Below are 27,831 nucleotides of genomic sequence, written 5' to 3' on the forward strand. Positions count from 1 at the left end.
GTGAGCTCACCTTGAGGAAATGAGATAATTAAAAATAATTTCATATGAAGGATGATATTAGGCATTAGTATCTTGATTATTGATTAATAAAGAGAGAACTTAGCAGTAATGGTACAATTATTTGTCAGTTATGTGAAAGAAGATGACACGTTTCCTGTATAATACAGAAAAACAGAACAATGACCACTCCATGAAAATTGTAAGGAGTCACATTTTAATGGCTACTTTTTGTTAATGAATTAGAATGATTTATGAATAAGATGGATGATCTATATGATTTTTTAAATTAAAATTCTATAGTTATTCTCCAGGGCTCAGTCCATCAAATGCTTTGTGATAATACTTAGTTTTTGAATAGTGACTTATTTTCTCCCTCTAAAAATGTTTAACTAAGGAACTGCTAATAGTTATTTTGAAATACTTATTTTGAAAAGTAATGATTTTTATTTGTGTATTTAGGTTTGTTTTTATTTGAAACATAGACTTACAAAGGGAGGAGGAGAGACACAGAATTATCTTCCATTTATTGCTTCACAGTCCCAGTAGCTACATTGGTTGGTGTTGGGGAATACTGGATCTTTTTCCAGTTCTACGTGGATGACTTAATGTGCTGTGCCAGTGCTGTGTCCCACTCCTGCCCACCCACCCAATTAATAAAAATATTTTAAAATGTTGAGAGGCAGAGAGAGCAAATGCCTCCGTCCTCTGACTCCCCAAATGCCTATAAACAGCTGCAACTGGACCATGCTGAAGTCAGGATACAGGAACTCTCAGGTGTGAACTCCTACCAAGTGAAAGACTTGGATGGCTGGAACTCAGAACTTGGGTTTTCATCTGCTGCTCTCCATATACATTATCAAGAAGCTGATCAGAAGCACAGAGTAGGTGTATTTCATCCTGGCACTGTGATAGTACTTTTGAGTAACCCAAGGGTAGCTTAAAGTGCTATGCAACAACACTTGCCCCAGGTGGTAGTTCTTTACACAACTACTGTTGGATAGTTTAATTCATCTAAATGTGTATGAAAAAAATATGTATATGGCTTGACTCTCATGATAATATTTTAAATAGGCAGAAAATGAAAAGCTTTTAGATGAAAAGAAACAGTTCGAGAGGATTGCTGAAGAATTAAAAGGAATGGAAAAGGAACTAACTGGTCTTCTCCAAGCCAAAGAGGTTTAAGGATTAAGTTTTGTTTCAAATATTTTGTTACTTGAATATAGATTTTAAGATTCACAGATTAATACAGATTATGGTATTACTATTTGCTTTGTGAAATGTTCACAAAATTCTTTTCCAATGGATGTGTTCCTGTTACATTTAATAACTAATGATTGATTTTAAGGCATGTCTAGAAAATCTTCGTATATAATGTGGAAAAGAAAGTTAATAGTTAAGGTGTGAACCCTGTTCATAATGTTATGGTTTGTAACAGATATGTTTACTGATATCTTGAATATTTTTTATCAGTTAATTTGAAATGTAACCTTTTATTAAAATTTAGCCTTCATTAAATTAGGTTCTTAGTTAACAATATTTTTATAATCCTCATATTCTAGTTTTAATGTATGTTTACAGTTGATAACAATTTTACACTGTAACTATCTTTTTGTCACGCTAAAAAATCTTAGTTTTAAAAATACTACCTGACTTTACAATAGAATTCTCTTGAGTAATAATCAGTTTAACTGACATTAACCATTTTATAGGATAACTTTGACAGTATCTTTTAGTATGTAAATATTTATTTATATTGCATCTGCCATTGCTTAACATTTTAAAAGTATGATGTTTATTGCAATTAATCTACTTAAACTCAAAATATTAATGTATCTTGCCAAAATTTTGCTAAAAATTTAACTTAGTTATTTAGTAACCATACCTTTTAAGTGAGAAAATTGTAAAAGTGTTTTCTGTTATGAACATTTCTTTTGCAGAAAGAAGTACAGAATTTGGAAATTAAATTAACTACCATGGAAACAAGTGAGCAGCGTTATTCAAAACAGGTTAAAGATCTGAAAATTGAGCTTGAAAATGAGAAGTATGTTTTCCATTTATCTATAAACAGCTCAATATATTTACAGGCTTTCTGATAGCAAATAATAAATTAATGAATTTTATTCAAAATTTATTTAACTGAATTTGACATTGCATTTCCAACTAAAGATCAAAAAAATTTTAGAATTTCAAAACTAAGAGAATTACATTATCTATTGTAAAAAAAAAGTTGAGAATCATTTTAGAAGATCATTTTAGTACTTTTCTGGAAGATATTTTATTCCTTATAAAAATCATCATTTGCAGTTCTTAACTAGTTATTTGGTAGTTTTGCTAAATAATTTCATAGGTGTATGCTGCTAAAAAGCTAACATACAAATTCATTTTATATTCTAATAAAATAATTGATTTCATTTTCTCACTCATTTAGAGAAAGTAGGGAAATAATTATTGTTTTATTTATGGTAAGGCAGTCAATCTAAGTAGCCAGTCCTAGTAGTGAGTATGCTTTTTGCCTTTTGGTACTTTTCAGTTCTAGATAAAAATGAACAGTTTATGCATATCCTTTCCCTTTGCATTTTAGCTCCTGTTTTCTGTTTCTGGTGATCTTTCAGCAGTCCTCGTTTAGGGATCTTCACTGAAATTCTTGCATTAACCCAATTCCAAAATCTGTTTTAATAAATGGAATTGTTATTTATATTTTAATTTAAATTTTATTATTGATATGTTTTTAAGCCTTTCTTGAATATTGAAAATTTTAGTTCTCTGATGAAATTTCTAGAATGATAAGTAGGAAGAAATAGGGGGTGCTTCTGAAATTAGTCCATAGAGCTACTTCCTCCTCTAGTTTAATTTAAAATTAGCTCTGGTTCATAACCATTAACAATACTAACTGGTCCTTCCATCTAGAATATTTGAAGCCTTTTAAGAGCAGTTTATATATTGTGCTCAAAGGCTTTTTAGCTTTGTTTATTTTAAAGAAAAGGGTTTAATTAAAAATTTTGTATGTCTATATGTTCTACTGAAATTATTAGATATTTGAAATAGTTTCTTAGAATCATTTATTGGAGAGAAAAAGATCATGTGAACCAAACAATGTGCTTTTCAAAATTTTGGGGGAGTATGAAAAAACATTGTACAGTATGTATGACATTTTAAAAACTTACAGAATAATTTCACATGTGTACACAGTAGGAAAAAACACTAAGGAATTAGCATGAACCTTTGGCCCAGCCTCTGGTCATTCATGTTTCATTTGTAGCTGCTGCTCTCCTCCCTTTTGCTAAGATTATTTTGGATTAAATTCCATATCATTGCATAAATAAATATTTTGGTACCATCTTTTTAAAAACAGGCTTAAGAATACTGAGTTAACTGCAAATAGCAACAGACTTTCCCTAGAGAACAAAGAACTTGCACAAGAAGCAAGTGCTATGTTTTTAGAACTCAAGAAACAGCAAGATGATACTAATGTGAGTTAAAAAAAATACCAATAATTTAATTTTCTTACCTGTAGAAGTAAAGGTTACAATAAGTGACCTCTGAAGATTCTTACAGCTTTGAAGATCTAAATTGATTACAGTTGAAATTTTGTTTTAGAAGAAAAATGTAGGTGCTGGTGTTGTGGCACAACAGGAAAAGTTGCTGGTGTAATGGCAGCATTCCATATTATGGGCTCTGGTTCTCATCAGGGCTGCTTAACTTCTGATCCTGTGACCTGGTGATAGCTGGGGAAAGCAGTTAAGATGGCCCCACTGCTTAGGACCCTGCCCCATGTGAAAGACCTGGATTGTGTTGCTGCCTGGTTGTGTTGCAGTCCTCCCGGACTGTGTTGCTGCCAATTGCAAAGTAAAATAGCAGATAGACCTTTCTGTCTTTCTGTAATTCTGGCTTTCAAATAAATACATAGATAGATCCTTATGAAGAAAGAGGACCCAGTGCAATGACTCTGTTGGCTAATCCTCCTCCTTTAAGAGACCTAGAAGAAGTTCCTGGGTCCTGGTTTTGGATTGGCTCAGCTATGGGTGTTCAGCCACTTGGAAAGTGAACCAGCAAATGGAAGATCTTTCTGTAAATCTATCTTTCCAAATAAATAAATAAATAAATAAATCTTAAAAAAATATAAATTCAGTAGATAACAGGAAATGGAAGCATTTCTTTAAGTCACAACAATATGAAAAAAGATACAATCCTCAAAGTTATCTGTGGAAGGCAGTAAATAAGACTTGTATTCCCTGTTATATATAAATTGTTAGCAGAATAATTAAGTAAGCCTAATGAAAAGCCGTGAAAGCTAAATAGCACATTTTTCTTTATGTATAAAGCCAGGAACTTCCTCGAGGGTTCCCATTTGGGTGGAGGGTCGCAAGGACCCAAAACATCCTCCTCTACCTTCCCAGGCTGGATCAGATATGGAGCACCTAGGATAGGAACTGGCACCCATGTTGTATGTTGGCATTTGCAGGAGGAAGGTTAACCTCTTGAGCCACTACACTGGCCCCTGTACATTGTCTTAAATACTCACACCTAATTTTTGCGTTGAAATGAAATGATTAATATTGACAACATTATTTCTTTAGAATAGCAAAAAACAAGAAGAAAGAATGTTGAAACAAATAGAAAATCTGGAAGAAACAGAAAAACAATTAAGGTAATACTAATGAATTTTGGGGGAGAGGAGTTCTGGTGAAAGAATATTTGATTTTTTTTTCCATTAAACTGTTTTAGTCAGTTTAAACTAAATTTAGGTTGTCTGTCATATAAAGTGAAGAAAGTTAAACTTAGTGTTTTTACAGTTCTGTTTATAAGTAAAACCATAATAATGTCTTTTCATACTCAATGTTTATATTGTGCTATTATACAAATTAAGGTATCAGGGCCTGGTGCGGTGGCGCAGTGGTTAAGGTCCTCGCCTTGCATGCACTGGGATCCCATATGGGCGCCAGTTCTATCCCGGCAGCCCCGCTTCCCTTCCAGCTCCCTGCTTGTGGCCCGGGAAAGCAGTTGAGGACAGCCCAAATCTTTGGGACCCTGCATCCGCGTGGGAGACCCAGAAGAGGCTCCTGGCTTCAGATCGGCATAGTATCGGCCATTGCGCTCACTTAGGGAGTGAATCATCGGACGGAAGATCTTCCTCTCTGTCTCTCCTCTCTGTATATCCGCCTTTCCAATAAAATAATAATAATAAAAAAAAACAAATTAAGGTATCAAAAACTTTCTACATCTTTAAGAAAATATGCTGATTTCAAAATATGTGCAAGAAAAATTTGGAAAAGTAACTTCTAATTACATAAACTTCTATAATATTGTTGGAGTATTTATAAATAATCTATTCTGTATTTTAAAAAATATACCGATTCTTGCTTATAATGATTGGCACATAATTTGTGACTTTTCCACTTAATATTATTTTATGTATCTGATTTTCTAGACCTGTTCACAGTATATAGCCTAATGCTTTTATCCAAGTCAGTCAAGTGGCTGTGTAAACTATTTTGAATATGTTTACTTATAAATTATACTAAACATCTTGGCACATTTAGATTTTTATTATGTTAAATCTGATAGGACAACTAAACATTTATTGGGTCATAGAAATAATGATCTCAGTGGCTTATCAGAAAGCTTCTGATAAGTTGCATTTGTTGAAAAGTAGGCAGAGCACAAATATTGCATGAAAACATTAGTTCCAAAAGTTTTAATTGATATTTGTATTATTATAATTAGTAATTCCTTATTTTTGTGTTTTATACACTTTTAGTTTTGGATGAATTATGTAGAATTTTTAATATTTGCTTTTTAAAACTTCCAAGAATTTTCTGCTTATATGAGCTGTCTACTAATCTTTTGAAATTTTTATTGTTTTCTTGTTTATATATGCTCTAAAAACATATTAATTTTTTTTGCTGATAAACACATATTTTCCCTAATTTGTTGTTTTCCTTCAGTGTTGGGAATTCTTTGTTATGTGTGTTAAATTTTGTGTTAGATTTAATTAACTTTCTTTGTGTGATTTTATAATTGCATTTGTACTTAGAAAATTTTGCCTGCAGTAAAGCAAAAAGCAGTTCTTTTTGCTTAGTTCTTTCTTAAATTGTTACATTGATATTTAATTTCTCTTTTTAAATAATAAAAAGCATTTTAAGTCATCAGTTAACTTCTGAACACAGCTGGGAATTTATGACACAGTATTTCAATGCAATTTCTATTTTCATTAATTTTTTAAATTAAATGATATTGTTTGTGGTGTAAGTTTCCTTTAAAATCATTAGTAATTTAGATGATTTCCAGATATTTGAAGTCTTGTTTGTTTGTAAATTCTGAAGTATTTTAGTTTTGGTTTCTTAGAGTGATTTTAAAACTTTTATCTTTCTTACCCTTTGACTTAATGCCATTCAGCTTTCCTACCTATTGCTATATGTTGCTAGGGATACTCTCTGCATATGTATATGTATACACATATTCCATTGTTGTTCATTGAGGTTATTTTTATCATTGTTCATAGTTTATATGTACAAAATTGTAAATATACCTTAAAATAATGACTCACTTATGACTAAGAAATCATTAAAGTGAAATCTTGACTTAATTGAGGGTAACTCAAAATATTCACAGAAAAATGGATTAAAAGCGATTTATTTTGGTACAAAAAAATTGAAATCTCTTTACAGTTTTTTCATAATAGCACTTTCAAAAGATTTATTTTTATTGGAAAGTCAGATTAACAGAGAGAAACAGAAAGATCTTCCATCTGCTGGCTTACTCCATAAATGTCCATAATGGACAGAACTGAGCTGAACCAGAGTTGGGGGCCAAGAGCTTCTTCTGGGTCTCCCATGTGGGTGCAGAGTCGAAAGGTTTTGGGCTGTCCTCGACTGCTTTCCCAGGCCACAAGCAGGGAGCTGGATAGAAAGTGGAACAGCTGGGACACGAATTGGTGCTAAATGGGATCCCAGCACATGCAAGGCAAGGACTTAGCCACTATGCTGTTGCATCAGGTCCCCATAATAGCACTTGTAATGAACTTTCTTCTGAGTAGTCTTTAGACTGTTGTGTTTATTTCTTAGATTTTTTTTTTAAGTTGAAGCATTATTATAAGGAACCAGGTAATTCATTTTAAAGTAAATGTATGGAGGTTGGATCTGTGGTGCAGTGAGTAAATTGTTTGCCTTTGGTACTTGCTAGCCAAATAATGTTCATGGTCCAAGTCCCAGCTGTTCTGCTTCTGATTTAGCTCCTGATCCACTTCCCTGCTAATGTGCCTAGGAAAGTAGCATAGGGTGGCCCAGGTACTTGGGCTTCTGCACTCACATGAGAGACCTAGAAGAAACTCTTGGCTCCTGGTTTTAGTTCAGCTCTGGTCATTGTGGTCATTTGGGGAGTGAACCAGTGAGTGTTTCTCGTCTGTGTATCTCTGCCTTTCAAATATATAAAAAAATTTTAAAGTACAAATACAAGAGTGAAAGTATGCCTATTGATACTGATTAGCAAAAAAATAAAATAAAAAATAAATAATAATATAGTCTACCATTTTAGAAATATCCTAAAAGAAATGGAATGAAAATACCAGTTTTAATTGTAATGTCACTCTTCATTTCAGAAAGGAACTGGAATCTTTGAGAGTGCAGCTAAAACGGAAAGGAGATGAAGTTAAATGTCAGTTGGACAAAAGTAAAGAAAATGTATGTTGTATTTAATGATAGTTTGAAAAAATTTCAAACCATAAAAGCGTGTTTTTATTAAGCAAAGTATAGTATAAATGGTGACTTAAGGACTGTCACTGATGATGAACATTAAAAATATGAGCAAACTTGAGTTATTTTGATTATGAGTTTTAAGATTATTTTATCTGGAAAAATAGTGACATAATTTTGAATTTCTTTTAATAAATGCTCAAATTTTGATATTTTAATAACCAAAAGACTCATAATTTTATAATGTGGAATATACTGATGAGGTGATAAATAAATGTATGTGGTGCTTTAGTGTAATTATGATTCCAACAAGTTGAATTAGAAAATTTTAAGGGAAGAGGATTTATAATTAGTGTGTTCATCCCTTCACAAATGCATACTAAAGTAAATTGGGAGAGCTAATGACTGTTTTTGTAGAACTAAGACTAGATTTTGTAATTCTATTTCTAAAATATATCTACAAGGAAAATAGATATTCTATTAGTATTTTTAATGTTTTTTAGGCTCGAAGCATTGAATGTAAGGTGTTAAAAAAAGATAAGCAGATGAAGATATTAGAAAACAAGGTATTACAAAAAAATATGCTTGGGAATAGAGATTTTGTAACCATATTTGTATGACTGGATTCTTTAGGTCCAGTCTACACCATCCTGTACAAAGAGATGTCAGTTCCCATTTGGAGGTTTTAAGGCATAATCTCGGATTTTCATTGCAGATTTTCTTGAAGAAACCTTATGTTCATAGCTTTTGTATAGTGATTCAAGATATTTAATTCTTCTTCAATCATTTCTTTCATTCCCCCAAAGCTCTAAACAGATACAGTTATTATGGATTATTTCAGTAGCAAGATGTTTTTAGAAGTCATTCTTAGATACTTATAATCAGTAGAGCTGAAGAAAAATTTCTGCTCTTCTGTTGTAAAGTCTTTTTTTCATTGTTTGAATGCTCATCTCAGTTCATTTTTGTTTTCTCTGAACCTCACTACAAAATTGCCACAAACTTGACAGTCTGTGTAGCAAATAGTCCTCTGAAAAACATGGCTCACATTTTAAAGTTCTGATCTGTAACGATCAACACTTTCTACCACAAATTTCTGGTAAACAAAGCCCTTCATTTTGTTTACAGATGAATTTTCTTTAAAAGTGAATTTCTGGATATTCTAATACGTGTTTATTTTTCATCTACTTGAAAGAGAATAATATACACAAACACACACGGGAGGAAAAGGGGGAACAGAGAAAAAGAGAAAGAGAGACATATCTTTCTTCTGGTGGTTTACTCTTGAAGTGCCCACAACAGCCAAGGCTGGTGCCAAGATCCTAGAACTCTATCTGGGTCTCCCGCCTGGATGGCAAGAAGCCATGCACTTGAACCGTCTTTTGCTGCCTCCAAGGAGGTATTAGCAAACACTTGGATCAGAAGCAGAGCAGCTAGAACTGAAATTGTCATTCAGATATGGAATGTGGGTATCACAGTGGTGAATTAATTTGTTGTGCCATAATATTTAAATGTCATTAACCATTTAAAAGGGAAGAACTGTTTTTACTAAGTCATAAAATCTTACCTATAAGTTTGAACATGGTTAAATTTAAAATGATTGGAAATTTGAGTTTTCATTAGATTATACAAGAAGAAAAGGAGAATGGATGGTTGTGTTGGCGCTGAGGAGTCAAAACACTGTCCAGAATTGATAGCTGTAATATCATGGTTATTTTGGTATATACGTACTCATTTTTCGTGACTGTAGTGGTAATGCTAGTTATGATTTTTAGGAAAAGATGAGCAAGAAAAAATTTGGTCAGCATTGGTTCTTAAGGAAATAGATTTTGATGTTTTGAAGTACGGAGGAATAAGAAATATTTCTTTCTGGCAAAGTGACAAAATGATGTTTCAAATTGATATTTAAAAATTTTTTTTCAATATTTACTCGGAGAGGTCAAGAAGCAACTGATTATCCTGTTTATGAAGCCTTAAATTTTGATAAAATGTTCAACACTAGGAGTTTGATTAGTTCTTTTTCAAATATGCGGTCAAATATCTTTTGACTTTTTAGAGTTTAAAAATTAACTTTTAATTTTTAAAATTATAGAGAAGGAAATACAGAGATCTTACATCCGTCGGCTCATTCCCCAGATGGCGAGATGTGGAAATTCTTTCAAACTTGTGTTGTAGTTGATATCCTCCTGAAAAGATTTTTGTAGCAGTACTGTTAACCAGAGACCATTTTAATTAAAATTCTGAATTTTAAATATTTCTTGACCATGTGGATATCATGAATTCAGTCTAAAAACCCAGTTAAGGCCATCTGATGGCCATTAAAGTTTTAGGGAAGACTTTTATTCCTTTTACTCATTGACAAGGTAAGGACAAATTTCCTTACTGTAGTAATCAATATGTTAGATTTATTTCTTGTTTTCCCTTTTTCTGAGTAGCTTTGCGAGTTCCTTGCTTACTGAAGAATTGTGTTATCAGTTTCCCTTTAATGGGCCCTGAATTTTATCTTATGTCTGTTCTAGATGGGCAGAAACTGACTTTGGTGCTAGCCTCAAACCTAATATTATCATTCTGCAATGATAAACACCTATTCTGAAATTATTTTCAATCAAGAAGGTCATTTTGAGGATCTTAGTAACTTTTCTGCCCAAAATGGAAATAGTTGATTTTAAATATACATATTTATTTATTTATTTTTTTAAAGATTTATTTTTATTATTTTTTTATTGGAAAGGCGGATATACAGAGAGGAGAGACAGAGAGGAAGATCTTCCGTCCGATGATTCACTCCCCAAGTGAGCGCAATGGCCGATACTATGCCGATCCGAAGCCAGGAGCCTCTTGCGGGTCTCCCACACGGGTGAAGGGTCCCAAAGCTTTGGGCCGTCCTCGACTGCTTTCCCGGGCCACAGGCAGGGAGCTGGAAGAGAAGCGGGGCTGCCGGGATTAGAACCGGCGCCCATATGGGATCCCAGGCGTGCAAGGCGAGGACCTTTATCCACTTGTGCCACCGCGCCGGGCCCTATACATATTTATTTTACTTGAAAGAGAAAGAGGCAGAAGCAGTTTCCATCTGCCTGTTCACTCCCTAAATGGCTGCGATGACCAGAGCCGAGCTGGTGCAAACCTGGAAGTTAGAAGCTTTTTCTGGGGATCTCATGTGGGTGTAGAGTCCATCAGCACTTGCTCAGCCCATTAGCAGGAAGCTGGATTGGAAGTGGAGCATCTGGACACTCATGAGATAATCAAAGATTAGATTGTACTGCACCAGCCCCTGGATTTAAAAAAATTATGAATATAATTTTACCTATTAGTATATTTATGTAAGTCAAATTGGTATGAAAGTTGGACCTTTCATACCACTTTCATATGAAAGTGTGATGGCTCAATGGGTAAATCCTCACGTTGCATGCACTGTGATTCCATATAGACACCGGTTTGTATCTCCGATGTTCTGCTTCCCATCCAGCTCCCTGCTTGTGGCTTTGGCAAGCAGTAGAGGACAGCCCAAAGCCTTGGGACCCTGCACCCTTGTGGGAGACTTGGAAGATGCTCCTGGTTCCTGGCTTCAGATTGGCTCAGTTCCAGCTGTTGCGGCCAGTTGGGGAATCAATCAGTGGATGGAATATCTTTGTCCCTGTATCTCTGTCTCTCTCTCTCTCTCTGTAGATCTGCCTTTCCAATAAAGAAAAAAAAATCTTAAAAATTAGTACTAAAATCAGTGTTTTTATACTTTATATTTAAAAATTCATCTATCCAAGAGCAAAATGATGGGAGTTGAGGGAGAAAGACAGACACACACACACATACACACACACACTTGTGTACACCAAGACCTACCATCTGTTCATTTCCTAAATCCTGCAAATCCAAGCCTGAAGTTGGAAACCTGCTTCATCTGGGTCTCCATGTGGGTGACAGGGACCCATGTACTTGAGTCATCACCAACTGCTTCCCAATTGAATCCGTTGGGTAGAAGTGCAGAGTAGCTGGGATACAAACCAGGCACAGTGCTGTGGGATAATCTGCCCTTCTCACTTTTGTACAACTTTCTTTCTTTTTGATTGTTTTCAAGAGGACATTTGAGGTCACGAGCAACATATAAATTTGTATTAATAACTTACAAATAGCAATTACTATTCATTTGGTTTCAAAATGGTTGTTGACTATGAGTAAATGTGGGTATAACAAGAAAAATATTTAGCAGTATTTTGTGATATAAAAATTTAAACTTTTTTATTGAGAGTTATTTCTATTCTAATGAAAATTTGAAAGATTTGAATGTCTATTATATTTTAAGGTCCCTTAAAAATCTGTACTGTTGGTATCTTACTCCAGATATTTCTTGGGCTAATATCTCTTAATCTGGTTTAGCATGCATACCCTAATATGACCTATTATTGTAATGTGAAGTTATCTCAAAAATAATGCAATATGAGATTGACAATAAGTACGACTTTTTATTGTTTTCTAGTGTAACAATTTAAAGAAACAAGTTGAAAATAGGAACAAATCTATTGAAGAACTTCAGCAGGAGGTATGTATCATATTTTTAAAAATGAGGATTTTCACCCTAGTTTCATAGAATGATGCTTCCCTTCAGCAATTTAAATATGAGGCAATGTAAATTTGAATTGCTTTAATACTGAGTGTAATTATTTCTTTTTAAAAATTTAACAGAATAAAACCTTGAAGAAAAAAAGTATAGCAGAAGGCAAGCAACTGAATACCTGTGAAATAAAGGTACTTATTGCATCTTTATTTTTGTGTTTTAAATACTAATAAATAGGGGCCCGGCACGGTGGCGCAAGTGGTTAAGGTCCTCGCCTTGCACGCCTGGGATCCCATATGGGCGCCGGTTCTATCCCAGCAGCCCCGCTTCCCTTCCAGCTCCCTAACTGTGGCCCGGGAGAGCAGTGGAAGACGGCCCAAAGCCTTGGCACCCTGCACCCGCGTGGGAGACCCGGAAGAGGCTCCTGGCATAGTATCGGCCATTGCGCTCACTTGGGGAGTGAACCATTGGACGGAAGATCTTCCTCTCTGTCTCTCCTCTCTGTATATCTGCCTTTCCAATAAAAACATAATAAAAATAAATCTTTAAAAAAATACGAATAAATAGATGAAAATTCATACCAGTAGTTACAATTAAGAAAATTTGTATTGTTGGTACTGTAGTGATTTCAAAGATTATCTTCTTAATTGAGGAAATCCATCTTTTTAGTTGTACTGGAATCTTATTTGTGTTTTAGCTAGGTTGAATCATCTGAGTTGCTTAAAAAATATATTTGTGTGCATTATGTATATATGTGTTACATGTTCATAGTCATGTTCTTTTTTTTAAGATGTGTTTTTATTGGAAAGTCAGATTTACGGAGAGTAGTAACAGAGAGAAAAATCTTCCATCTGCTGGCTCACTCCGCAAGTGGCTGCAAGGGCCAGAGCTGAGCCTGTTTGAATCCAGGTGCCAGGAGCTTCTTCTAGGACTCCCACATGGGTTCAGGGTCCTAAAGCTTTGGACCATCCTTTGCTGCCCACCCAGGCCACAAGCAGGGGGCTGGATGGAAAGTGGAGCAAGCTGGAATATGAACCTGTACCAATATGGGATCCTGGTGCAAGCAAGGAGAGGACTTTAACTACCAGGGTACCACACAGGACCCTCATGGCCATTTTCTTAACACCTACATGAAAAAGTAAAATTGAATATGTTTGTTATAGGTTCTTGCAACCTTCATTTTTAACAATCTTCACATTTGATTATGCTTCTGTACAAGATTTTTTTAAGATTAATTACTTTATACAAGCAAATTAAGGCTCCAGAATTTAAGCTCATTTTAGTTGTGGTGTTAGTTTTCCCATTTGTTAATTTTGGTGTATTGCTCGGAGTTTCATTTTGTAAGTTTCAAGATTATCTACAGTGTAAATAAAATCATCCTAACCATAATCCTCTTTTCAATCTGTATGTTGATTGTTTATGCCTTCTCTTGTTTGTTTGTTTAATTTATTTTGGGCAGTGTTACCAGGAGTTTGTCAATTTTGAAATTTTTTTTTCTTTTTCATCTTCTGTGTTGGATATTTGTATTTCACCAGCTTCTGCTCTTAAATATTTCCTTCTGTTGGTGTTATTTTTTCTGTTATTTATTTAACTAGAGATATATTATTAGAATATTAATTTTTGGCCTAACATACCTATTTTAAGGCTATAAAATTTAATCTGAACATTGCAATGACTATTTCCTGTAGGTTTTGATGTAGAGTGAGTTAGTATTATTTAGTTCAGAATCCTCCTATATCTCTCAACTTCCAAATTAAATGGGACTCATGATGTTTTTACTATTGATTTCTAGAAAATACATTATGATTAGAGAGCATTTTATGATCACTTTAGTAACTTTTAAATTTATTGATAATGGCTTTTTATAAACTTTTTGTAAACATGCCCTGTTTACCTGGAAATCATGTGTATTCCGTGGTTGGGTGAAATGCTTTGTTAAGTCGCAATTACTAGTCATATTGAATTTATGTATTTTTTAATCTTATTTTTTTCTTTGTGTTTTACTAATTGCTTAACTGAAATGTATTGAAAAATCTCACAACATGATTGTGGATTTTTATTTTTGTTTGCAATTCTGCCAGCTTTATTCTGTGGCCTTATTCCTGGTGCGCATGATAGTATAAACAGTGTTTTATAAAAGATGCAACATTACATTTGCAATACATATTTTATGCATTCAAGGAAAAAACATTTTATTTACTTATGTATTTTTTATTGGAAAGTCATATATACAGAGAGAAGGAGAGATGGAGAGGAAGATCTTCCATCTGCTGGTTTACTCCAAAAGTGGGCCAAAATGGCCATTGCTGAGCCAATCCAAAGCCAGAAGCCAGGAGCTTCTTCTGGGTCTCTTGTGGGTACAGAATCCCAAGGCTTTTGGTCTGTTTGTGGCTGCTTTCCCAGGCCACAAGCAGGAGCTGGATAGGAAGTGGAGCTGCCAGGACACAAACTTGCCCCTATAAGGGATCCTAGGCATGAAATGCAAGGACTTTAGCCACTAGGCTACTGTGCCAGGCCTAAAGAAAAGACATTTTAATTAAAATAAAGATGCACCTTAATTTCTGACAGTGTGTCTTAGAGCAAAACCAGTTTTTTCTATTTAGAATTTACATATTTTAAAATCCATCCTTTTTTAAAAAATCATTTTATTTTGACAATATATATAGTTGATTAGGGCATAAAGGGTCAAGGACCACAGTAAAGTGGGTAAGACTATTGTTTCCACATTATTGCCCTTTTTCCCCCTGTATCTGGGCTAAAGGAGAGATAAAGGGAGAAGTCCCACCTAGCCTCTCACCCATCCCAGTTCCCTGATGTGGGCATGCTGTGAGGGTCCTGCTCAAGTGGTTTTGATAATTCAACAGTTCTGAATTGCTGCCAATCTTGCCATTCCAAGCACAATTAAATCGCTGCAGAATCCGCTGGTTAACATAGTCCACCTTAAAGTCTCCATTTGCCCAGATTTCACTGCCAACACATGGCTGGGGTAGTTGATTGATTTGTTCTGTCCTCCATCCTCTGTTGTTGTACCAGGTGTTCTCTGCAGGTTCCAATGGACTGCCATATCCTCCATGTGCACCTGCTGTTCACTGCTCCATCTGAGCCTCCAAGGAGGCTGAGCTTTGACATTTGCTCTCCATGGTCAGACCATGGAACTTGCACTTCTCTTCTTGGTTGGGGTTCTGAGTCCGGCAGTTTAATTGGGGAGATCCCCAAACACACTTTATCTGAGTTGATCCCAGATCAGTTTCTTGTGTGTGCTTGCCTGTACAGGGTCCAACACAATCCATTGCCCCAATCAGCTGGTGGCTGCAATTGCTGAGTCAGTTCTGTTTTCAGCCCTGTCTTTCACACAAACCAATGGGTGTTGCAGTCCAGCCTGGTTCTGCCCAGCACACACTTGATTCTCACACAAACCAGTGGGAGCTGCAGTCTAGTCAGAACGACCTGCAGTAACCCCCACCAGGACTGCCCCTTGCCCTGGTTCCGTGCTTGCCCATATGTACTGTAGACTAGTCCAGTCTGCCCACATCCCATTCAGGTCTCCTACATGTTGATGGGCATTAAAGTCTAGTTCATCCCAACCAGAGCCACTATCCAGCCCACACACATGCTGGTGGGTGCTATTTTGTCCAGCCAGGTCTGCCCCAGTCCTGGCTTACATGCTCTCCAGTGGAAGTTTTAACCAAAGAGGGAAGTGCCCACTCTTTCCCTACTGGGCCTACTCCCTGATCATGCACTTCCCTGGTGGTTCTGCAGTTAAACTTGACAGAATTAGCTCCCAGTGCCAACATCTGCCAGTTGATTCTGTGGCAAAGCCCAGCCAACCCTCACTCATTCTACATCCATCCATTTTGCCTTTTCTATATCATTATGTTTTTTTTTTTACTTTTTTTATTATTATATTTTTGACGATCTTTACATAGTTAATTAGGCTAAGAAGGTACAAGGGCTATTGCAAAGTGGGTAAGACTATTATTTCCATATTGTTTCCTTCATGTCTAAAGGGGAGTGGGTATTAAGGGAGAAGGTCCCACCGAATTTCCCACCCTCCCCAGGTCCTTGATGTGGGGCATGCTCTGAGGTTCTTGCTCAAGTGGTTTTGAGCAAAACCATATCTATCAAAACCATAGTTCACCAGTTCTAAATTGCTGCCAATCTTGCCACTCCAAGCACGATGAGGTAGTTGAAGAATCCATTGATTGATAGTCCATTGTAGAGTCTCCGTTTGCCCTCCTTATGTTTTAAATGTCTTATAAATAACACATTTTGGGAGTGTATGATTTTATGTACTTTGATAGGCTTTGTCTTTTTTACTGATACAGTTTGGACTTAGAATATGCTCTCTTCCTTACCTCATCAACTTTTATGTTACACAAAGTTATGAGAAAACATATGAATGTAATACAAAACTGTTGGGCCAATAAAAACTATAATTTTTATTAAACAATATTTTCTAATCTAGGTTAAAAAATCTTTTGTCATTTTTATGCTTTTTTGTGTTGCATAGATTTTCTGCTCAACCAGAATGGCTACTTACTGTCATAAAACTCATCAAACTGTGACCAACCAATGTAAATATTGTTGAGAAATAAATTTAAAATAAATAATGGTTTATTATTTTATTTGTCAAACTAAGTATGTATCCTAGAAAAGAAAATAGATTTTGTGAAAAATGAAGCATATCTGATCATATGAAAATTTTTCAAAAATTATACAGTTGTATTTTTTAAAACTTTTTCCATTTTTTAATTGTATTTTTGACAGTCTTTACCTAGTTAATTAGGGTAAAAAGGTTTGAGGGCCTCAGAAAAGTGGGTAAGATTATTATTTCCATATTGTTTCCTTCATATATCTGGGGTAAATGGGGATATTAAGGGAGAAGTCCCACCCAGTCTCCCACCCACCTCAGGTCCCCAATGTGGGGCATGCTCTGAGGGTCTTGCTCAAGTGGTTTTGATAGTTCACCAGTTCTGAATTGTTGCTGCCAGTCTTGCCACTTTAAGCATGATGAGGTCAATTGAGGAATCCACTGATTGACATAGTCCATCTTAGAGTCTCCGTTTGTCTAGTTACAGTTCTATTTTTATGAATGAGAATTTTCCAGATTCACAAAACCACAAAAATGAGTATGAAATATCTTTAAATAACCCACAGTAGTTGCTAATGTTTATGATATTTTCTTTGCTTGAAGGTTAGTGAATTAGAATTAGAACTAGCAAATTGGAAACAGAAGTTTGAAGAAATTACTGGCATGTATCAAAAAGAAATTGAGGAAAAAAAGATGTTACAAGAAAATCTTTCCAGAGAGGTGAGAAAAACTAAATATGCTGAGGATTTATTATTCTGAAATTCTATGTTTTGTTTGAATTGGAAAGTAAACAATTCTAATTTAATACATTCATATTGTATCATGTAGTATTATATTAGAATTATAAAATGCATGTTATATTAATATATTAATATATTAATTTCATATTATATAAAATCTTGATAAATTTATTCAGAGATAGCTATTGATGTTCATGAAGCCAAATGTCTTAAGTATTCTATGTATTTGAATATTAAGTAGCATATAATTGAGTGAAACTGACATCTTGAGATTTGATCATTGTTTACAGCTTCAAGAACCAGAGTATTTTAGAACTTAACTTTTCTTGGGCATTTTATTTTAAGAAACATTTTACTTTTACTTGATAGGTAGAGAAAGCAAAAGTAATAGCTGATGAAGCAGTAAAATTACAGAAAGAAATTGATATACGATGTCAGCACAAGATAGCTGAAATGGTTGCACTTATGGAAAAACACAAGGTAATTTTTTTACTTTTTAAATAATGAAATTATTCATTGGAGTCATATTTCTATTAAAATGTTGAGCTGAAGTTTTTGGATTTGTCAGAAAATTATTCACTGTTCAACTGTAACTATAGTTTAGGATACCTTTAATCCCCCATTTTTCTTGCCTTCAGATTTTAACTGTATAAAGCTGAGCTTGGATGAAGCATCTTTGAGGAAATTTATAAAATCATCTTTGATGGCTGGAAGTAATCCTTTCTGAATTGTTTTAGTAGTCTTTCATAGCACTTCCACCTTATATTTATTTAAATATGAACCCAGGCTATGTATCTCATTAATTTGTATCTTCTACAGGAGTCTAACACATACTAGCCTGAACAATTCCTAAAATTTATTTATTTTCATTTGAAAGGCAAATTTACATAGAGAGGAAATAGAGAAAGAGCTCTTCCTCTTCCATCTGCTGATTCATCCCCCAAATGGTCACAATGGCCAGAGCTAGGCTGGTTTGAAGTCAGGAACTGGCAGCAGATTCCAGATCTCCTAAGTTGGTGAAGAGATCCGAGTATTTGGGTCATGATCTGCTGCTTTTTTTGGGCAAGTTAGCAGGCAGGATCAGAAATAAAGCAGCTGGGACCTGAACCAGTGTGCTTCTGGGATGCCCGCATACTTTGCAGCTCCAACCGCAGCAATTTTTTATAAAAGAAGTAAGATATTTTTTGTTGTTGTTTTAGAGTAAATCATCTCTTAGGAAAAGTAAGTCCCATTGGATTAAAGAGTTGGATATTTCATTTTTAAAAATTTTTGCTGGACCATTACATTATTATCAAATAAAAATAATAACACTATTAACTCACAGATTTAAATATATTTGTTATATTTTAATCCAGTGCAGTTTTTAATTCTTACTGTTACTCAAATTGTGCCACTCTGGTCAGGGAAAGCTTCTTCAAGCTGGCAGGCAAGTTCTTTTCCTTGACCTCAATAGTTTGTTAGACTTTGTTTTGTCATGACAAAAATATTAAAGCTAATCTTGAATTCCTATCACATATTTGGAATTAGCCACTTAGTTTTCTTTAAAAAGACTTTTGTATTTGTTTACTTTAGGTATTTGAAACCAAGAGAGGGAGAGTTAGAGAGAAAAAAGTTTTACACCTCCTTGTTTACTTCTCAAACAACAGCAGTGGCTAGGATGGATCTAGGCCAAAGTCAGGAGTCTAGAGCTTCATGTGATTTTTCCACATGGGTTGCAGGAGCCTAGAAACTTGAGACATTTCCATTGCCTTCCCATGCATATTAGCGGGAAGCCGAGCCCAAAGCAGAGCAGCCAGGGGTTGAACCAGTGTTCCAATATAAGATGCCAATGCTACAAGCAGCAGCTTAATGCACTTACACCATAACATCCACTCTATCTAGTGTGTTTTTTCAATGATAAAATTTATATGTTTCCAATTAAACAGAGCTATTTCTTGCTCTTAGGTTATTTCCAAGACTGTTGCCTATTTCATTTTAAAAAATTGTTCTAATAAACATTATACTCAAAGATTAATTATTAAATTTGTAAACAATTTCTGCAAAGATTAAATTTTTGCATGCCAATCTTAGTGCAATGTCATCTATTCAGTTTTAATATACTTAAAATGTTTTTTTTTTATTTAATGTAGCACCAATATGACAAGATGGTTGAAGAAAGAGACTCAGAAATCGGACATTTCAAGAGTAAAGAACAAGAACAGTCATCAGTGAAAGCATCTTTGGTGAGATACAGAATGAAATAAAAATCAATTTTCATAATGTATGGTTGATAATAAAGAATAACGTAAGGGGCCAGTGGGGTGATATAAGCTAGTCCTTCACCTGCAGTGCCCACATCCCATATGGTTGCCAGTTTGAGTCCTGGCTATTGCACTTCAATCCAACTCCTTGTTTATGGTCTGGGAAAGCAGAGGAGGATGGCCTTCTATCTGCATGAGAACCTGGAAGAACCTCCTCTCTCCCAGCTTTGACCTTTGCAGCCAGTAAAACGAAAACATGCCTCTGTCTCTGTCAACTTTTCAAATAAAAATGAGTAAGTCTTTTAAAATGCAAAGATTAACAGAATAAAACTAATTTTGACCTGCAGAATGAAAGTATTAAATCTGAAGAAAATTTTATAGTTAAATGATTTTCCAAGTTTATTTTGTTTGAAGGGTAGAGAGAGACTGATGGATCTTCTTTCTGTTGGTTCATCCCCGCATCTGATTTTACCAGTCAGGGCTGGGGTTGGCTGGTGCCAGAAGCCTGGAACTCAATCAGTGTTTCTTACATGGGTGTCAGGATCACATGTACTTAAAATCTCTATCTCTCTCTCTCTCTCTCTCTTTTTTTTTTTGATTACATTGCATTATGTGACACAGTTTTATAGGCACTGGGATTTAAGCCCCCCGATGGTGGATTCTTCCACCTTGTTGCATTACCACAGTTCAAATTCAGTTGAGATTCTTTCATTGCAAGCATCTACCAAGCATGAAGTCCAGCATTTTATTGTCCAGATAAGTTCAATGATTTCTTGGGGAGACCATCTCTGGTCTGAAGGTAGAGCCGGCAGAGTATCATCCCGATCAATTAAAAGCTTCAACATAACATCAGTTAACAATTTATGATGTTATGGAATTAGTTGACATGGTACCAATATGTTAAAAGAGAAAAAAAAAACACAAGTTCTGAACCACATCTTGTGACTTCTACATTGACACTGAAATATCTGTCTTATTGTCTACATCCTCTGCTGCCTACTGGGGTACACATGAACAGGAAGTTGGATTGGAACTGAAGTAGCCAATGCTTGAATCAGGTGCTCCTTATGAGATGTGGGGATGATCCTATGAAGTGTCTTAATTGAATGTCAAATGCCCACTTCCCAATTTATTTTGTTTTTATTGTATTTTTGAAAAAAGATTCATGTGATTTTTTTTTGAAAGATTGACAGGGAAAGACAGAAAAGTTCTATCATCTACTGGTAGGCCATTGGTGCTGGCCCAGGCCAAAGGCAGGAGCCAGAAACTCCATCCAGATCTCCTGCATGGGTAACAGAGGTCCAGGTACCTCAGCCATTTTCTACTGCCTTCTGAGGTGCATTAGCAGTGACTTGGTTTGGAACCATAACAGCCAGGGGTTAACCTGGTGCTCTGATACAGGATTCCTTATTGAGGGCAGAAGCTTTACCTGCTGTCCTTCATTACTAGCCTCACCAATTATTCTTTGAAATATCATAATAAACCTTTTTAAAAGTAATGTGCTATAAAATTCCATTTACATAAATTTGGAACTCTGATTGAGATTGGAAGGGCAAGGTGGAATAAATTAGAAGAGGGAACCAGGAGCCAGGAACCTCCTCCTGGTCTCCCACGTGGGCACAGGGTCCCAAGGCATTGGGCCTCCTCGATTGCTATTCCCAGGCCACAAGCAGGGAGCTGGACGGGAAGTGGAGCTGCCAGGACTAGAACCAGTGCCCATATAGGATGCTGGCACGTTCAAGGCAAGGATCTTAGCCACTAGCCACGCCACCGGGCCCTAAACTTAGTTTTTTTTTCCTTTAGGAGAATGAGTTATCCAGTCTCAAAAATGAACTTTGCTCTTTGAAGAAACAAGTTGAACTAGAAAGAGAAGAAAAAGTAAGTTTTGCAGCATTATAGATAAAATTATTGTCATTAATTGTATTTTTGTGTTTTTATCAACATCATATTAGAAAAAATTTGGTAAATTTTGCTGATTAGACTATATGGTTTTTCCTTGTTAAGTTCTATTCAGAAGTATTTAACATATATATTTTTAAATTGAAAAGCTGGACACAAAAATGTACTTTTATGTGAATGCTTTCAGATACACTATTTGAAAATTAATGTCTCATATTAAAATGCTTATGTATTAGAATGCTTATTAAAATGCTTATTTGGGTGTGATTTTTAGTTTGCAAAGTGAATTGATTCACTCTGTAAAATGACCACTTTTCCCATGAATCAGGCATTGTGCTAATTACCTTACTTCACAGGGCTATAAACCATATGCTATATGTTAACTTCCTTTTTAAATAGGCTAGGTTATTTATTCAAGTTCACAGTTCCCATTAACTACTATTTGTTTGCCTTTGAGAGCACACACATGCACACCCAAACTCACAAATATGCCTCGTGTGTTCATATGTATAAATTTGGATTTGTGGTAGATTATTTAAAAAACTTGCTACCTTTCCCTGTGGGATTCCCTCCCAAAGGGAGTGTTGTATATTTCCACTTCCCTGACTTCAGATTTGACCAGATGATTTGTTTAACTCAGTGGAACCCAGGCAAAGGTGGTACTTCTGAGAGTAAACTGTAAGAGCTACCATGTGATCCTCCAAGTCTCTCTGTCTTTTTTTTTTTTTTTTGTATTGAGACTGATATGTTTCTTCAGCCTGGATTCCTGAAAGTGATAAAGAGTATGACAGAAAACAGCATGTTACTGATGAGTGAATGTGAAATAAACTTTTGTTGTAAACTCTAATATCTGGAGTTATTTGTTATCACAACATAATTTAATTGAAGCTCATTGATATGGAATCATATTATGTAAATAAACTTAAATGTACTTTATTGAAACATTTTATTTATATGTTGTAAATAATACTAGGAAAGTATTAAATGGTAAGAATATCTTAAAGATCCATTTCTTAAGAGTTTTCTGGTTTTCCATTTGCTTGTCAACTTTGTGCATTTAAGTTGGACTTGAATTTTTCTAGGGATTTCTGGTAATGATACCTTTTACCATTTTTTTCTAATATTCATACATCTTATTTTCTTCTCCTTATATATTACATTGACCTTTATTACACAAATTTTAATTTGTACTCTGTTCTTAGTAGCATGATAATATCTTACAACATTCCACCCAATCTCACCTAGTGTTTGAATCATCGCTTTGGTGTATAGATGTTGCATATACTAACCACTTGTTAGTCATTTAATACCTATCTCTGTTAATGGCATTGAATGTTGCAATATAGCAGTGCGTGTGTTCAAATAATCCTTAATTTTGTTACAGTGACCAAAACATGCTGGAGTAGTGGTGCTGGCAATTTGGATATGCTCAAGAGAAACTACAGAGTTTAAGTGAAAAGATAAAATTTTTGACTTTAGTAAAGAAGGAAAAAATGGAGATGTAGGTTCTTAAGATTTAGAGTAAGACTAACTCATGAAATTGTGAAGGAGAAAGATTCTTGCTAGTTTAACAGTCACACCTCCAACTGTGAAGTTACAGCCATATGGCATGATAAGTGCTTAGTTTAAGGAGGAAAAGGCACATAGTATATACATAGTTTGGTACTATTTACTGTTTCAGACATTTGCCATGGATCTTGAAGTGTATTTTTCATAAGGGGCAGCCACTATATGTACTCCCAATTTGTTGCTTCTTTATTTTTATCATTTGAAAAATTTTCTGCAGAACAAAAGTTTTAATTTTTGGTCAGATTTCTCAGCTTTGCAGTTTGTGGATTGTGTATTTGGCATTTATTTGAAAGGCAGATTTTGTAGAGAGGAGTGATAGCTCTTCATCTGCTGGTTCACTTTCCTAACGGCCACAATGGCAGGGAGCCAAGAGCCTCTTCTGGGTTTCGCATGTGGGTGCAGGGACCCACGGACTTGAACCATCCATCACTGTTTTCCCCGGCCATAAGCAGAAAGCTGGTTTGAAAGTGGAGTAGCCAGGATATGAAACAGCATCCATATGGGATGTTGATGCCGCAGCATGGAAGATTAGTCTACTGTATCACAGCACCAACTCCCCTTGTTAAGGGATTTTTTTGACAAGAAATACAGTAAGGCTTAATGGCTTAATGACTACATCTTTATCTTGCAAGTGCTGAGATCCCATATAGGTACCTGGTACCTGTCCAGGCTGCTCCACTTTCCATCCATTTCCTCTTGTGGCCTGGGAGAGCAGTGGAGGATTGTCCAAAGCCTTGGGATCCTGCACCTACGTGGGAGACCAGAAGTTTTGGCTCCTGACTTCGGATCAGCTCAGTTCTATCTGTTGAGGCCACTTTGGAAGTGAACTAGCGGGTGGAAGATCTTTCTGTCTCTCCTTCTCTCTGTAAATCTGACCTGCCTTCCCAATTAAAATAAATAAATCTGTAACAACAACAACAACAATAAGAAGAAATACATTAAGCCTATTGACCATTTCAAGGAGAGGTGACATGTTTGCTTTTTTGTGTTTTCAAGATTTCAGCTTCTCAGCCCCTTAGAGTAGACTTTAATGGTCACAATAGTGGAAGAACAACTGTTTGTGCGTGACAGGATACGTAACAGGAATAATAAATATTCTAATACCAGCTGTCTTTTGCAGTTAGGAGCAGTACTGTGGGAGACACCATGTGTAACAAGGCATTTAGTGAGAATAGATTTTGGCATAACAATCATGGATAGGCATATTTGACTATCTAAAGTTCTGGGAATGGGTAAATAACCTAATGGCTAATATGCTGGTTAGACTGCCCATTCTATACCTGTAATATCTGGGTTTAACATCTAGCTCTGGATTCTGACTTCAACCTCCTTTTGATGTGTACTCTGGGTGGCAGTGTTGGTTGTTCAGATTTCTGCCATCCATGTGGGAGATCTAGCTTTGGCCTGTTGCTGAGCTTTGGTCTAGTTGTGGCTATTGCAGGCATTTAACTATTAACTGTTGAGTGATGGTGCTGTGTTTCAAATAGATAGATAGATAGATAGATAGATAGATAGATAGATAGATAGATAGTTCTGCTTACTTGGTAGGAGATTTTTTTTTCCCTTTTGGACCTTTTCAGTTCTGTAAGAATATGTGCATTACATATTCACTTCTGAAGGTCATATTTAAACTATTTTTTTTGCTACTAAGTAAATTCTATAGCTTAGTATGTCATACTTCTCACTCTGACAGCAACTTTATTTTTTAATCTTGACTGCTTCTACACACATACCTTATTGATGAAGTTATATATATGTATTTCCTAAGTGTTATAATACTTTCTATTTATTCATGCAGTTATATTTGCCTCTCAACATTTTCTCATGTTATGTTCTATTCATCTCATGTTGAAATTATATATTACCCAGGATCTGTCTAAAATGCATATTTACTTAACACAGAGAGAAAAAGATAATTCTGCTTCTAAAGACACATAATACGTTAAATTTCTACAACTCTTTACATTTTAGTCACTTGTGTATCCCTTAGTCTGTCATCTATTGATTTTGTTCTAAGAATAAAAAGTTGATTTACAGAATTTTAAGAGACTTACTCAAAATATCACAGCTGTGCAAATAGATCAGAATGAAAATAAAAGATCAGAATAAAATAGAGACTAAGGATCTCTGACCTGTAAATCCAAAATGTTCCAAAATTTGAGACTTTGAATACTAGTGTAATATGATGTATTATAGTCAGAACACAGATGCACTAAAATATTGTATAGAATTACCTCTGGTCTGTATGTATAAGGTATATATGAAACTTAGGTGAATTATGTGTTTGGACTTGTGTCCCATTCTTAGTAGAATTCATTATGTGCATACAGATATTCCCAAACCCCAGCACAACTGAAATATGAAATACCTCTGGTTCCAAGCATTTTGAATAAAGGATACTTAACCAGTCATAAATCTGTGGGAGGGAGCTGACATTTTTCTTTATTGCTTTATAGTATTGAAAGGTTAATAATCTGATAATACCAAGAAACATTTTGATAAGGGCACAGTTGTAATGATGGTTTTCTATGCTCTGGATTTTTTTAAAACAGGAAAAACTGAAAAGGGAAATAGAAGAAAATAAAGTTATTTACAAAGAAAAACGAGACAAGGTAAGAGTTTTATGTAATTATTGTTGTTCTTTTTAAAAACAAGCTCATTTTCTAACAATTAAAAAAAAAAACGACTGAAAAATGTGACAGAGAGAAATATCTGCTGGTTCACTTTCTGGTGGCTGCCAAAGCTGCAGCTGTATCTGATTGATCTGAACTCCATCCTCGTCTTTTATAATGGGTAGCAAGGGCCCGGGCATTTGTGCCATCTTCTGCTGCCTTCTGGGGTACATTATCAAGGAACTGCCTAGAAAGGGATGCATCTGGGATTCAAATTAGTATCTAGTGTGGGATGCCCATTACAAGTGGTAGCTTAATCTAGTGTATTACTTCTGCTCCCATTTTCTAATAATTTATTTAGAAATCTACTAGTTCATGAGTAGGAAAATAACATTTGAAATATGCCACAGAATTTATTTCTAATTTTCTGGCTACTTATTAATCAAATGCATTAGCTAATATTTTGAAAGCATTTTTCATTCATCTTGAAAAATTTCAGCTTTCATAATTCTTACTATATCAGTAAATTAGGAACTTCTGTATTTTCTTTTGAAAAATTTATGATGCTAGAGGCAAAATATTTTGGTTAAAAATTCTTAAGTATGTGGCCTGCATGGTTGTGTGGTATGCCAGTCATCTATGCCTGCAGTGCTAGCATTCCATATGGGCACCAGTTAGTATCCTGGCTGCTCTGCTTCCAGTCTAGCTCCCTGGTTATGGACTGGAAAATCAACAGAGATGGCCCAAGTCCTTGGGGCTCTGTACCTATGTGGGAGACTAAGAGGAAATTCCTGGCACTTGGTTTCAGATCAGTTCAGCTTTGACTGTTGCAGTCATTTGAGAGTGAATCAGTGGACACAAGTTCTCTCTCTCTTTCTGTTTGTAAAACTGCCTTTCAGATTAAAAAAAATTTCTTGAGCGTTAATAAAACGATTTTATTAAGATGAAATGCTAAATCTGCTTTTCTCTTTACATCCTGAGTACAATATTTCATCTAATAAATATGTATAATTAAAATAATTTTTAAAAGCTTTATTTAGTTGAGAAAGTTGCAGAAACAAAGAGAGATAGAGAGATCTTCTATGTGCTAGTCACTCCCCACATGGCCATAATGACTGTGATTGGCCTCGGCCGAAGGCGGAAACCAGGAGCTTTCTTCAGGTCACCTATGTGGGTTGCAGGGAACAAGCACTTGGGCCATTGCTGTTTTGACTGTTTTTTTCAGGTCGTTAATAAGGAGCTGGGTCAAAAGTGGAGCAGGCAGGGACATGAAATGGTGCTATGTGGGATGTCAGTATGGAAGATAGTGGTTTAACCCACTGTGAGATAATGCTTGTCTCTAAAATATAAATTCTATTTGTGTGTGTGTACATATATACATATATATACATGCATATATATAATTTTGAGTTTTGAAGAAGCTAATAAATGATACCACATTTTCTTACGTTCTGAATTGAGAAAGACAAAGGAGAGCCAAAATACTGTGTTTATTATTGATAACTTATACTTGAAGGAGAAAGAGAGAATATCTTAGTTTTGTAATCCAAAATTAGATTTACCTACCCTGTCACAGATGGATCCTGAGTAGATCAGTCCAACCTGCCTTACAGTCTTCTCTGATAAAATTTAGGGTATAAGGGAGTAGTTTTCTGGTGAGGAAGGGATAAGGAAGAGGCTGTAGTATACTGGTATGTGCCCAATTTCTCCTCCTAAATTCACCAATCATACTAAGTTACAAATGCAGAAAGAGCTAGGAGTATTGTTTTTGTGGTCCTTCCTACAAGTAGAAGGAAGCACTAAGTCTAGGAAAGAACAGTACTGTTTAGCCTTTAACCTATTCCATGTGTAGGGTTATTGTAGAAAAATCTCGACTTAACCAATTTTTGGTTAAAATGATAAATATATTCTTTATATATAGGGATGTAGTCTCATGAATTTCC

At 35.2% G+C, this 27,831-nt stretch overlaps 1 protein-coding gene across 3 annotated transcripts in view; it reads left to right on the forward strand.

The window, feature by feature from the left end:
* The window catches only part of SYCP1 (synaptonemal complex protein 1), an 83,799-nt gene that overhangs the window by 44,276 nt on the left and 11,692 nt on the right, over positions 1-27,831 (forward strand). The window contains exons 16-28 of one of the 3 annotated variants that reach the window (XM_040998534.1): positions 1,072-1,176; positions 1,938-2,041; positions 3,353-3,470; positions 4,578-4,648; positions 7,598-7,679; positions 8,195-8,257; positions 12,160-12,222; positions 12,366-12,428; positions 17,432-17,548; positions 17,938-18,048; positions 19,698-19,790; positions 21,612-21,686; positions 25,829-25,888. In XM_040998534.1, the coding sequence (XP_040854468.1) occupies positions 1,072-1,176; positions 1,938-2,041; positions 3,353-3,470; positions 4,578-4,648; positions 7,598-7,679; positions 8,195-8,257; positions 12,160-12,222; positions 12,366-12,428; positions 17,432-17,548; positions 17,938-18,048; positions 19,698-19,790; positions 21,612-21,686; positions 25,829-25,888 (1,125 nt within the window). The remainder of the gene's footprint in view (positions 1-1,071; positions 1,177-1,937; positions 2,042-3,352; positions 3,471-4,577; positions 4,649-7,597; positions 7,680-8,194; positions 8,258-12,159; positions 12,223-12,365; positions 12,429-17,431; positions 17,549-17,937; positions 18,049-19,697; positions 19,791-21,611; positions 21,687-25,828; positions 25,889-27,831) is intronic. The other 2 variants (XM_040998535.1, XM_040998536.1) reach the window with 2 other exon arrangements.

The sequence above is a fragment of the Ochotona curzoniae genome, unplaced genomic scaffold (genome assembly GCF_017591425.1).
Source record: "Ochotona curzoniae isolate NIBS_2020 unplaced genomic scaffold, NIBS_Ocur_1.0 scaffold_1037, whole genome shotgun sequence".
Taxonomy (NCBI): Eukaryota; Metazoa; Chordata; class Mammalia; order Lagomorpha; family Ochotonidae; genus Ochotona; species Ochotona curzoniae.